This window comes from Tupaia chinensis, unplaced genomic scaffold, assembly GCF_000334495.1.
Source record: "Tupaia chinensis unplaced genomic scaffold, TupChi_1.0 Scaffold000215_1, whole genome shotgun sequence".
Classification (NCBI taxonomy): domain Eukaryota; kingdom Metazoa; phylum Chordata; class Mammalia; order Scandentia; family Tupaiidae; genus Tupaia; species Tupaia belangeri.
Genome location: NW_006159690.1, coordinates 1,211,385 through 1,225,479, shown reverse-complemented (window position 1 = coordinate 1,225,479; position 14,095 = coordinate 1,211,385). Strand labels below are relative to the sequence as shown.

Genomic DNA, 14,095 nt, shown 5'->3' with positions numbered 1-14,095 from the left:
TTTCTAATTATTTTTCCACTCTGTTTTACTAATATCCATGGTTATCTGAAGGCTGGAAACACTCTATAAGAACTCAGAATCCTGAAGAGAGACAATGAAAGAGACAGACAAAATGGTTGATTTATTTAGTTGCTAAATGCAGCTGCGACAGATAATGAAACAGACTTAGTGCTGAAGAGAAACCTGTAACAGTGAAGTACTACAGTGTATCGCTTCCCAACTCAGCAATCAGTGATGTTATTTTGGTATCCTGAAATCTGCGATGGCAGAAGTATTTACACCACAGACATTGGCAAATGCTACAAAAGATTGGTGCTATTGTCATTTACTGGCACACTACTTGGACATGATGTACAGTGTATATTATACTTAGAGATATAAACTATGTGCAAGGCACTAAGCTAGAAGCTGGAAACATGAGGTGAAGGAAATAGCCTTCACTCTCATAGAACTAACCTGTATTTTGGCAGGTAGACAATAAACAAACCCCTTATTTCTGTTCCAAGCCTCAAACCAAGTGCCCACACCTTGATGCCACCCCTCCTTGAATACTAGAGTGGAGCTGGAAGTAGGTGCCTTCTCCACCAACTCACCCCACCCCACACATTTTACCCCGCCTCACACATACCCCCTTCCCAATACACCGCAGCCTGTGCCCCATCCTCTGCAGATGGAGTTATGGGGCTACCCCTTTCCCATGCTTCCTCCTGCCTATTCTGCCCACACCAGAGGCAGAGCTCAGAGGCTTTTTCATACTCTGCTTCTCCTACCCAAGACACTTCCAGGCTTGGGACTGTTCCATAGGTTTAGGGAATGGGAGCACAGGGACAATAGAGAGACTGCATCATCATCACTGCCATCACAAAAAACTTCCATCGGAGATAAAAAGGGCTGGGACCATGGATGACATAATGATCATGTCGCTGGATTACCATGTAATTGACTGCAGTTGGAGTCCTGGATCTGGTGGCTTAAAACCCACCAGGCACATGTGTGTGTATGCCCAAAATCCTGAGAGGAGAATGGAGGAGACGGGATTGCAGTATGGCCATCCTCCCAGGGAGTAATTTCTCACTTTCTGTCTCGGTCTCTCCAGCAAGTACATATGTCCTATAGCAAAAAATCTCTCTAAATAAATAAATGAATGAATGATAAAAAGGGCTAAGGAGGAAACTGGCTCCAACTCCCGTCCTGCCTGCAGTAATCCTGATCTAGTCATATGGCTGACCTCCATTCCACACTCCATGGAGCAGCTGAAGTCAGCAATGGGGGAGGAGCACAGAAGATCAGCAAAGGCTCACCTGCCACAACCCTGTCCTCCAGGTACAAGGTGTACCCTAGTTCTAGGTTTCTCCCCACATACCTGTAAATACCACACGCTCTCTAGACAATGTAAACTGTGAACAGAAAACACTGGCTGCATCTTCAGTGATGCTGAACAGATAAGCCAGAAATGATTATTGACGAAATTTGTCAGTCTGAAGGAGGCCTACCTAATATTAGTTCTGAATCTAAATCTGAGTACAGCTGGGTTTCTGAGACTTTATGCTACATTGCTGCAGGCTGCTCTGCAGGAGCAGGACTGTTTAATTACCTGTCCCAGCTGCATTTAGCAACCAAACAAATCAACCATTTCATCCATCTCTTTTAGTTGTCCACCCCTTCGGGACTCGAAGTTCTTAGCAGAAAGTGCTAAAATGTCAGGAGTGGGTTCAACAGGTGACTGACGCCTTCATACACACTCCATGTCATGCTTTTTGATGCTTATCCAATGCGCTTTGTGAGGGGGTCCTATTGAAACTGGCAAAGTTAATGAGCTGCAGGGTTTTCATGATCCTGATATGACAAGTAAAGGATACAAAGAAATGCATCTACAGAAAGCGTGACCATGGTGTGATTTACTGTCAGTGCTAAAACGATGAAGATCAAATGAGTCCAGGAAGGCTGGTTTCAATGCGTGAGTGGAGAGACCTGTCATGAAACAAACTGCAGCCCATTTGTTTTCTAAAAGCTCTACTTTTAGACGCTCAAAGATATCAAAATGGTCAAGCAGAATATAAAAGATAATCCTCCAGATGGTTTAAAAACAAAACAAAACAAAAACTACTGGCAAGGAATGCTCCAAAGATCCATCAGCAGGATGGGGAAGGATATTTCCAAACATGTTGAACGTGGTCAGCTGTGGTCGTGCAGTGGCAATGCAGTGCTCTTTGACACTCGATGCACATGGGGAAAACCCCTGGTTCATGTTCCAGGGTTCTGTCTCCACGGCCTAGTGGTTGAGGCAGCTGGATCTCACATGGCAGACCATGCAGCTCAAATATAACCATGATCTGGACTAGCAGAGTCTGGGGGTGGATCACAGTACAAAGACTCTATTGAGAATACTGCCTCCCTCTGATGGAAGAAATAAACAAACACACACTTTTTAATATTCTGGGTTTTTTTTGGTTGTTGTTGTTCATTGTCAGAGGGCACGTGTACTAACGAGAGAAAAAGAGAGACAGAAACCACCCTGCCGATGGTTTATAGTCACACTGCAATCCTTTTCTTTCCATTTCTCCATCCCACCAGATTTTGGCCAGGCATGCACACGTGTGTCTGGCATGTTTTACAAACTGCTAGGGCTGGGATCCAACCTGCAATTGCCCATGTGAGATCTGGGTCCTTTCGATGGTGTGCTTACCCGCTACACTATGGAGCCACTCCTCAAAAAAGCTTTTAAATAAAGTAATTAGAACAGAAAGAAACCCATGATTGGTTCTTTTTTCTCTCTCTCATACACACACATACACACACACACACACACACACACAGTGAAAGTATTAAATTCCCATGTATGTTTAAGGATTAGGGAATCGCTAAATTTGCCATGAAGGAAGAACAAACTTTCTAAGAACGAGGCTACAAGTTTTAAAGTAACAGCAAAACGCCAAGCGTAATGGCTTCCAAGGTTAGCTGTGTTTACTCAGAGGTTATGCAAGGTAATCAGTCAATCCAGTGGAGCTTCATTTTACTGTTTTATTCACCACTCTAAAATGTTAATTCTGAATATTCAAAAAAATACATATATACAAATCGTATAGTAATATATGTGACGTTCTTTTTCAGCTACCGAACACCGAAGTCAAGCACAAGCTGTCATTTACCATTTTAGATATCATTTGTGCTACTGGCCTGGCCCATGTGACATTTGAGTTTTTGACACCTAGTATAACACTTTGAACTTGATTCTCTCTCTCTCTTTGCTAAAGGTATTGCCCTCACCTGAAAATATACACTGTGCCCACTTCTCCAAATCTATTCTTCAGAGTATAGTTCAAACACTATCCTCCCAATAAGTCAACTTCATCTGCCTTGAGGAAAGAACATCTCCTTCCTTTGACACGTATGAAGCCTATTTGTAATACCCAAGCAATACATCTCAAGGAAGTGGGGCAAGGAAAGGATCAGCATTCCCTTCAAAGACATCACTCCCAACCTACGAAATCAGAATACTGATAAGGAGGAACAAAACAGAGCATTTTTTAAAATTTTAATTTGCTCTAGGGCATATCCACTTGCTAGAGAAAGACAGAAAATGAGAAATTGCCCCGTCCTTCCTCTCAGGAGGATGGCCATGCCACAATCCCTTCTCCTCCTTTCTCCTCTCAGAACTTTTAAGCAAGCATGCAAAATGTACCCAAGTGTTTTTCAAGCCACTAGGTCCAAAACTCAAACTGGGTAGTGGACCCTGTGAGATTCACCCTCCGTAACCACCATGCCACCTGCTGGCCCAGGCACATGTATTTTGAAAAAGTTCCTCTGAGGTTTCTGATATGCCACCTGCCCTAGTAGGTAACCACTGTTACTATGGTTATTTGATTCTGTGTCTTACGTTTCTACCCAAAAATTGAGCAGCAAAGCACAAAGTTACCTGCTTGAGAACTGGTAACAGTAATTGCCCCTGAGGAAAAAAAGATGACACAGGCTTAGAAGCCAGATATGGTTTGTTTCCTAACTTTGCCATTAACTACTTACATGTGATCTTAGGCAAGTTACTTTCCCTGCCCAATGTTCTTTCCACAGATTCCTTTTTTTAAATTATTTTTAAAATTTTATTTATTCATTCATTTATTTTAATTTGATCAGAGAGAGAGAGAGAGAGAGAGAGAGAGGAAGCAAGAAAGCAAGCCACCAGGTCCAGGACTCAAGCCATAGTCAGCCATGTGGGAGTGTCCAGCGCCTTAACACCACACTACCTGCTGGTCCCATGTTCTTTCCACAAATTCTAAATGCAAAGGGGAAATACCAGCTGATCAGTAGTTATGTAAGAAGGAGAGAATGTCTTCAAGGCAAAGGTCTTGTCCAGTGACACAGTAACACCACTGCCGCTGCTGGAGTTCTCAGTGCATCCACCACCTTCAAAATCATATCTGTTCATTATGGGGTATTGGGGGTAGGCAGCGTGCTTTAATAATAGTCTCTGGCTCAGGAAATAAAATTCAGGAGGAAAATAGAATGAACTTTGGCAATCTGTCTTGTCAAAACCAGAAAACAGTATCCAATATTTTTGTTTCCCATACCAGGGATATTAACAGATGCTTACTTCATATTGCAATTGATGGCCAGCAGAAAGGTCACCAGAATGAGCATAATGCTTCTCCCTCAGAGCTGTGATTATCTTAATAGTAAACACTTGCCAAGAAAGCCATCCCTAAGAGTGCAAGTCTCTCTAGATGCGGGAAAACGGCTCTCGTGTCATGATTAACAGCTTCCTAGAAGCAGTACAGCTAATGTGCAAGCCACTGTAAATAGCTTTCACCTCCCTCTTTCCCCACCACTCCATCCATTTCAGAAGAAAACCTTATCTATTAGCACAAGCCCATGATATATGAAGATGCTTCTTGAACCATCACTCCGAGAGTGGCAGCTATGGGGTGGCAACTGTTTAAAGACAGCTAGTCCTTAGAAACACCAACCACAGCCACGAAACATGATCTCCCCAACCAGAAAGCTAGTGAGCCCAAGCAAAACCCTATAGCCTTGACCTCAGATCATGACACAACCCAGCTTAAAATCTCCCAGTGGTGTTATCTGACACTGAGGACAAAATCTATGCACGCCAGGACTTCTCTCCTGTCTATCCTGACCCTACCCAAGCCTGAAATTTAGACTCTCTGAGAACAAGGGCCCTCATTATTATTACGTTTGCTTTCCATAGATGCTGGCCCAATGTCTCACATAAGTAGGAGCTTGGTAAAGACTTCAGGAATAAGTGAATGCACTGAGCTTGCAACCTGCTTCTGCCACCATCCAGCCATTGAATTTTGGGTCAGTCATTCCACCTATGCAGCCTTTAGTATCCACAATGAGAAATGAGTTTTGACTGGCTAATTAAAGTCTCCTTTATATATTGTAGGGAACAGTGAGAAGCTACTAAATTAAGACTTAAACTTTCAGTTATAGGGGGATTAAAAAGCATTATAGTTTACCAAAATGAAGAACTATTCTGTGAACACAAAAGTAAATCAATGAAGAAAAATGTAAGAATGTGTTCTATGGAAAAACCACACATTCTGTCTTTCTCACAGGCACACATTACACAAAAAAATGAGTATGCTGACTAGAAATACATAACATGTGTAGGTAACAATTAAATATGAGAAGAGCACAATGCAATTACGGGTGACCTTTTTCCTTACAGTGCAAAGAAAACACAACTTTCTGCCACAACAAAATTACAATTAAATAATTAAATGTTTAAAACAGCATATTAAAAGAAAAAGGCCTTTGAAAGGTCAGAGTCTAAAAGTACTAGAGCCACACAAATGGGAAACAAAACCACCATTTATTGGACATCTCTTCTATGCTGGCACTAAACTATATTAAGACATATATTAAATATGCTTATATTTACAATTCTACAGCCCAGATATTATTGTTCATATTATATGGACAAAAAATTAGACCAGTTATTTTACCTCCCAAAATGTTTCCTCAAATGTCGCCTTTTTAGTTTTGACTAAGCACTTGTTTATTTTATTCACGGTAGAGAGCACGTGCATGTGTGAGAAAGAGAGCCTAAGAAAAAGGGAGGGAGAAAGAACCACCTTCAATAGGGTTTGGTCATGCAGAGATCCCCTTTGTCCAGCCTCCAGCTCATCAGGATCTCGGGCATCAGGTGCCTATCAGGCGTGTTTTCAGGTCACCAGGTCGAAGATCCAAACCCAGTCAGCCATGTAGCTTCCAACATTGCTGTTCAGTCTGCTTCCAACATGTTGCCTATTTTTTTATTATTATTTTATGCTAGTGAGTGTGTGTACTCATGGAAGGGAGACAGAGAAGAAAGTAAGAAAACATTCCCCGTAGGGAAGGCCACATGAAATTCTTTCTCTTCTATTTCTCCTCTTGCGATTCTGGGCATGCATACCAATGCACCAGAGTGTTTTCTAAGACACTGGATCCAAGACTCGAACCACACAGTCAGCCATGCAGGTCTAGCCACTTGTTATAACTGCAGTGCCACCAGCTGGCCCAGTTCTGCCTTCTTGATATGGCGCACTTTAGCCAACCTACTTAAAATTGCAAACCTAGGGACCAGCAGATGGTATAATGGTTATATCGCTGAATTCCCACATAGTTGACCATGGTTCAAGTACCAGACCCAGTGGCTTAAAACTCACACAGGGTGCATGGGTGTACATGCTCAAAATCCAGAGAGGAGACTAAAGAAGAAGGGACTGTGGTGTGGTCATGTCCTAGGGGGTGATTTCTCACCTTCTATCTCTCTGTCTCTTACTGTCTTTCTGGTGGTCACATGCACCTTAGAGCAAAAATCTCTCTTTTAAAAAATTGCAGACCTAACTCCATGCCTGAATTCTCTGTTCATCTTCCTGCCTTAGTATTCTCCATGGCACCCATCACTATACTATATACCTTACTAATTTTTAATCACCCCCCCACACACACACACACACACACTAGAATATAAATCCTGCAGGGCAGAGATTTTTTTCTTCCTGCTTTACTCTATTCTGGAACCCCAGCACCCAGTAGAGGACCTGGCACAGAGTAAATATTAATAAATATTTGATAAATGAGTAAGTTTTCACAAGGTGGTTCTGAAAGTCTGTTCAACTCAAAGCCTTTCCACCCTCTGCACTAGAACTCCTGAGCATAAACGTATACATGCATAGAGGCTGATCAGGAAAGATGATAAAGTTAGACCAGTGGCATGAAACTAGAGTGAGAATAAAGATGATTAACTTCTGCCTGGGAAAAGAAAATCACATTTCTTTTAAAACATACACAAAGTGTGTTTATTGTCCTTTGTTACTTGTTATCTTCTAGTTCTTATAAAATACAATAAGCAAAATTATAGTACAGTGTCTTGTGATTTTGAGTTTGAGAGGACAGACAACTATACTGACCTGCATGATGAACTGAGACTGATCCACTGCAGGGTCCCCCACCCAAGGAATCTCCTGAGTTCTCAAGCTGTATGTCATAGGAGGCTAACAAATGAACCGGGAAATTTTTGAAAAGCAGAACAGAAATTTTAGCAGCCTCATAATATTGAGGAGATAGTATTAGAGTTCAGATCCCACATGGAGACAAAGACTAGTAAACACCCCAGACTCTTACATGGAACACATGGGAGACTGCGTCTTAAGAGTGAAGGTGAAAGGAGCCTGCAGGTAGCATAGTGGTTAAGGCGCTTGACTCCCACATGACCGACTACAGTTCGAGTCCCAGATCTGGCAGTTTACGTTCTCACTTTCCCTCTCTGTCTCTGATCAAATTAAAAAATAGTAATGATGAATAAAATTCTTGGGGGAAAAAAAAAAAAGAGTGAAGGTGAACAAGATAGTCTGAACCTTACCAGAACTGTACTTCTATCTCAGAAGATAAACCACTTTTCTGTCTGTGAATATCTGGACATGAAGTCTTTTTTAAAGGCTATATTCTTGATCTTAATTTTTAAGAAACATTTTAAAAAGAACTTCTTAATCTGAAAGACAGACTCTACACAATGTAATTCTATCTCTAAGTTGGCTTCTGGGGGTGGCACAAGGAATCCCATATTCTTTTCAGGCATACCTAACCATCATCTTTTATAACAGTGAGAACTCAGCACATTTCCAGAGAACATTTAAGACTGCATACTGGGAGCTCTAGTTCACAGCATTAGTTTAATTTCTTCAGCAAGAATTAAGAGAATGTTCTTCTAACAATAAAGAGTAGATAATATTTTTAAAAATGCTTACCTTTGAATACTTCTGTAACTCCTCATCATCTACAATCTGTGTGTCCAAAGTAGCAACCTAAGTTTACAAAAAAAATATTTCTGGTATTTGTAAAAGCATAATTTTATTTCTTCCTTGATTTTCTGAAAACATCTGTAAAACCTATATATTGATAATTCCAACTAACCCACATCTCAATACTTTCCTGTATTTCCCAAATCCCAAAGTATGACAAAAAATGTCAAGAGCATATTTGCTTTTTGGTTATTTTTCTCCATATTGATCTTTTTCCCTAAATTATCCAAAAGTTGAACAAAAGGTGATAGGCAAATCTACTATTATTAAAAATCCATGATCTCTAACATTTTAATATAATCCTCCATTATATTGAGTCCATAAAAATTTTACTCTTTTGGCAAATCCATGAGTATGGCCACTCTTTCTTTAAAATTTGGGGCTTAGGACAAAATGTTTAAGGTCAGTAATGTCAGCTGAGTTTGGGAAAACTAGCCTCTAGCTTTCCACAAGCTCAAACAATTTCAGCAGAAGTAGCTGGCAGAGACACAGCAGAAGAACCTGGCCTCCAGTGCAAAGCTCATGGAATACTTCAGGCTTTTAATCCTGACCTAAAACTACTGTTCTAAGCCTCCATGGTGGACATCCACTGAAGTGAATTCCTTGCAAGCAAAATGACTTTGCTGATGATGTGAATCTGTAAGTCGTTCATCAAACGCAATGCACCTAGAGGGAGGAGCCAAGTTAAACCATGCTCCAACTAAAGCTCTAACATGACTACACTTTAGATAAGTAGCTCCTGGAAGGAAGTGAAATATGAGGCGTGGACATCCATGCATTCATTCCATCATTCATTCATTCATTCAATCATTCATTCATTGATCCATCTTGCCTGGTGTGGCCTATTTGCTGCTTCTCATTCCTTGGAAACACAAGCTACAACTTTGAAAGAATAAGCACCCTTACATTTTTTATTTCACATTCTATCTCCTCATTCTATCCCCTCTGTTATGACCTCTCCATATGATAAATCAAATTTAAAAATACAGTTATAAGGAACGTATCATTTGAGCAAAAAAAGGAGCCCATTAGAAAACTGGCCATTTGTCAGTACTGGTATACCACATTACTTTGAATATCAAACCCCTAAGGATTGTAGAAAAGGTCATCTGCAAGGTGTTAGCCTGATGACAATAACTGAAATCCATGAAGCAGAGAAACAGTAATTCATGAGAACTCACATGCGAGCACAAAATTGGCAAGAAGAGAGAGTATGAACTGTTTTGAGTCATCTTAATGACACCAGAAACTTTCTGACAATTGATAATAGCTAGATATTGTAAATTAAAAAGAGAAAACAACAACAAAAACTCCAACAAGTCAATAAGTACAGATGATAAACATATGTAAGAAATGTAAGTGACAACAAAAATGTAAAAGAATATTTTAACACTAATCCATTTGGTGAACACGATAAAGGTTTTTCTAAGCAAAGCTTTCTGCTTTCATGTAGATTTCTATGGGGAAATGTAATCAATTTCTTACTTGATGAATCTAATAACAGGTGAAAGGAAGTCTAATGGACCACTGGCACGATAAACTTAGACCTACTCTCAATTCCTTCCTGTTCTTCCAAATACATCTGATAATCATTCCTTCATTTTTCTCATAAAACTGTAAGTTTTTTTGGTGAAACATAGGACTAATATCCACAGACCTTTCAGTGTACAATAAAACAAACAGATCATAAAAGCAATCATAAAAATGCCAGCAATTTTAAGCCGCTGATTCAGGTTATAAAATGAAAGGCAAGTCCTTTCTCTCCCAACATTGTTCTGCCTCTGGTGACTTAAATGGTTTCAACATGAACTGAGTGTCTGCTAATTGTAACTGAAGCTTATGTGCAGTTCTTAATTGTTCTTGCAATTGAAAATGCTTTAAAAAAATCAATGGATTGATTCAATAGGGAAGAAAGACAGGAAGAAAAAAATAAAGGCAGGTTGGCTATGCATTGACTCTCTCATTTCCTTACATTGTAGTGTTAGGAGTTTGACATAAAATGTGACATGAGTGTTTTTTATTAGAAGATTTTAGCATACCATTACTTCATAATCAGGGCCCAATAGGTTTTCCCATCTGGATTTCAGTTCTCTTTCTGGAGAGCCTGGGATTCTTTCTGGATATTAAAAAAAGAAAAGAAAAGAAAAAGAAAAAAGAAAGTTGAAGCTACTGTGAGCCAAACACACTTAACCACTAAATTCTTCAACAACAGACTATTTCAGTAAGTGAAGGGGAAATGAATAAAAAGGAAAATGCTTTAATTTAGGCTTACTAAATATAGATGACTTATAAGACTAATATAAAATATAAAGACCAGCTGTAACCAAATTATAAGGGGCTTTTATTTTTATTTATTTATTTACTTATTTATTTTGGAGAGTTTTTTTTCTTATTGGGCACGTGCACTCACCAGAAAGACAGAGAGAGACAGAGAGACAGAAAGCGAGAAATCACTCCCCAGGAGGGATGGCCACGCCACAATCCCTTCTCCTCCATTCTCCTCTCGGGATCTTGAGCACGCACGCACATGTGCCCGGAGTGAGTTTAAGCCACCGGGTACGGAACTCAAACGGCGGTCAACTACATGGGAGTCCAGCGACATAGCCATTACACTAATTGCTGGTCCTCCAAGGGACTTTTATTTTTAAGGAATATTTTAAAGGGAAGAGAGGGCCATCAAGTGGCATAGTGGTCAAGGCACTGGACTCTCACATGGCTGACTGTGGTTCCTGGATGTGGTAGCTAAAAATATCACATTGGGCACGTGTGCGTTCATGCTCAAGATCACAAGAGGAGAATGGAGAAGGGATTGTGTCATGATCATCCCAACCGTGTGTGTGGGTGGGGGAGATGGTTTCTCATTTTCTCTCTCTCTGTCTCTCTCCAGTGAGTGCACATGCTCTATGGCAAAAACCTAAAATAAATAAATAAATAAATAGAAGAGGAAATAATCAGATATAACTGAACTCTGAATTATACACTTTATATATAAACATACTACAGCTTGGGACCAGCAGTTAGTGTAATGGCTTTGTCGCTGGACTCCCACATAGTCGACCGCGGTTCGCATCCCGGACCCGGTAGCTTAAAACTCACACAGGGTGCGTGTGCGTGCGTGCCCAAGATCCCGAGAGGAGAACGGAAGAGAAGGGATTGTGGCGTGGCCATTCCCCCTGGGGGGTGATTTCTTGCTTTCTGTCTCCCTGTCTCTGTCTTTCTGGCATGTGCATGCGCCCTATAGCTAAAAACTTCTCCAAATAAACAAAAGAAAAAAAAAAAAACATACTACAGCTTAAAAGTAAAATACATCTGGCTTTGCTTTATAATATGTTAGGGCATACAAGGATTTAATTTAAATGCTAATCACTACAAAGTACTATCATTCCACCTACTTACTGGAAAACTAAAACCTTATCAAGATATCTGTATTATTAATAAAATACATCAACACGGTACAATTAGGCTTTTCACATAGGCAGAAACAAAGGCTTATCTGGTTTAATTCAACCAGAATCACATGAGCTTTAACATAATATAAACTTTGGTTTTATACCAAACTTTGTCACTAATTAGTTATTAGGATGTTTATATCTTTATGACTTGCTGGAGTGTAATGTTGCCTTTGTTGCATTAGCAAGATAATTTTTTTAAAGAGGTTTCTGCCATAGGGCATGTGCAATTGCTGGAGAGAGAGCCAGAGAGGGGAAACATGTGGTCTGGTCACACCACAATCTCTTCTTCATTCTCCTCCTGGGATTTTGGGCATGTGTGCACATACTCCAGATAAGAGTTTCAAGTCTCTGGGTCTGGAACTCAAACCATAGTCAACCTTGTGGGAGTTCAGCAACGTAACTGCTATGCCATCTGCTGGCCCCCTTAGTAAGGTCATTTTAAAAAGCTAAGAAAAATTGGGCCAGCCAATGATGTGGCGGGGGTGTACAGCTGGATCTCACATGGCTGACTGTGCAGTCTGAGTCTCAGACCAGGTAGCATAAGAAACATGCCAGGCACATGAGCTTCACAGCATATCTAAAATCCTGAAAAGAGAAAGAAGGAGAAGGGACTGTGGTGTAGACATTCCCCCCAGGTGGGTGCTTCTCTCTCTCACTCTCTCTGGAGCATATGTCCTCTACAGCAAGTTAAAAAAAAAAAAGCAAAAGACAGTGTCTTGCTTGTCCTCCACATGCTCTTAGCCAGAAGCTCAGTACACAGTTCATAGTCTGAATAACGTCTAATAGTAAAAGGCAAAGTACTGAAACGATCATTTCAACTTATACCAATAGCAGCAGAAAATGAACAAATGTCCACCTTTTTTATGTTTAAGTGAAACTTTCTTGGGCTGGCTCCATGATGTGGTGGTTAAAGTCACTAAATCCCATCTGGTTGACCCTATGATTCAAATCCTGAACTTAGCAGCCTAAAAAACACAGGCACATGTGCATGCATGGCTCAAACCCTGACAAAGAACTGTGGTGTGGCCAATCCCCATGAGGGGGTGTGCTTTCTTCCTTCCCTCTCTCTGTCTCTCTGACAAGTCCATGCATGCTCTGACGCTTTTAAAAAACAAAAACCCTTAACTTTGTCAGAAGACGGGACAAGTCACAGAACACTTATCACAATTGACAAAACCATTTGCCTAAAATCAAATGTAACTTGCAATTTCAGCTCTTTTAGTCTTCAGAAGGGATAGCCAATTGTGCATGCATATAAGCTTAATTACATAATACAAATCATTAAGTAGAACAGCTAACCTCAGAAATCAGAGACGAAATCTAATGAGCACTAAAGAACTTAAATTACTAGATGTACAAAGGACCAACCAGGAAATAATTGCACTAGCTATGTGCTAGAATGAATTTAGGGGACGACTTACGAAAGATCCTATTAAATGTAAAATATCAAATTCACGTGGACTTTCCACCTTTATGCCTACTCCTGTCAACATTTCCTTAGAAAATTACAATGAAGAGTTCTAACATCTTAGCTACAAATTTCTTGTAGGCAGCAGGCTCTTATCTGGTAAGTGGATCTAAACAAAATTTGCAACACATTGGGTCAATTTTAAGTTTAAAAATGTGGCAGTATTCAGATGACAGTTCATATACATGTATAAAATATGGACATTTCACTGACAATTCTCTTAACTATATTTTTGCTTTTTGGTTGTACGATGAAAACAGTCATGAATTACTTTTGTTTATTTTTTAGATTTTTGCCATAGGGTGCATGTGCTCACTGGAGAGAGACAGAGAGAGAAGGAAAGTGAGAAATAACCCTCTCAGGGAATATGGCCATACCACAATCTCTTCTCCTTTATCCTCCTCTTGAGATTTTAGGCATGCATACACACATGCCCTGCGTGCTCTTCAAGCACTTCCACATGGTCGACTGTGGTTTGAGTCTTAGGCTTGGCAGCTTGCTTTCTTACTTTCCTTCTCTCTCTCACTCTGTCCCTCTCTGGTCAAGTTAAAATAAATAAATAAATAGACAAACAGAGTTATATAAATTCTTAAAAAATAAATTAATAAATAAAGTACAAAAGCCCAAGTGCTAAAAGAGTTTAATTGAAGTTCAGCAGCTCAATAAATGCTAAGCTATACAAAATGATTTTTTAAATCAATAACATAATGATTTAAAATAACTACTCCAGAACTTGGTGGAGAAGGGCAAGATGGCTGAGTAGGGACAGCCATCATGGCATCTCTCCAGAAGAAAAGCCAAAAAAGGTTGGATAGACAGCTGCACCTGAAGCAGAGCAGTGAGGTCAAGACCCACAGTCTACAAGAGCAGGA

The 14,095-nt window shown here is 40.1% G+C and overlaps 1 protein-coding gene across 4 annotated transcripts in view; it reads right to left on the bottom strand.

Moving 5' to 3' along the window:
* The window catches only part of PATJ (PATJ crumbs cell polarity complex component), a 385,928-nt gene that overhangs the window by 310,358 nt on the left and 61,475 nt on the right, over positions 1–14,095 (bottom strand). For all 4 annotated transcript variants that reach the window (XM_006147509.3, XM_006147510.3, XM_006147511.3 and 1 more), the window contains exons 13-14: positions 10,343–10,419; positions 8,250–8,306 (exon numbers count right to left, since the gene is read on the bottom strand). In XM_006147509.3, coding sequence (XP_006147571.1) covers positions 8,250–8,306; positions 10,343–10,419 — 134 coding nt within the window. The remainder of the gene's footprint in view (positions 1–8,249; positions 8,307–10,342; positions 10,420–14,095) is intronic.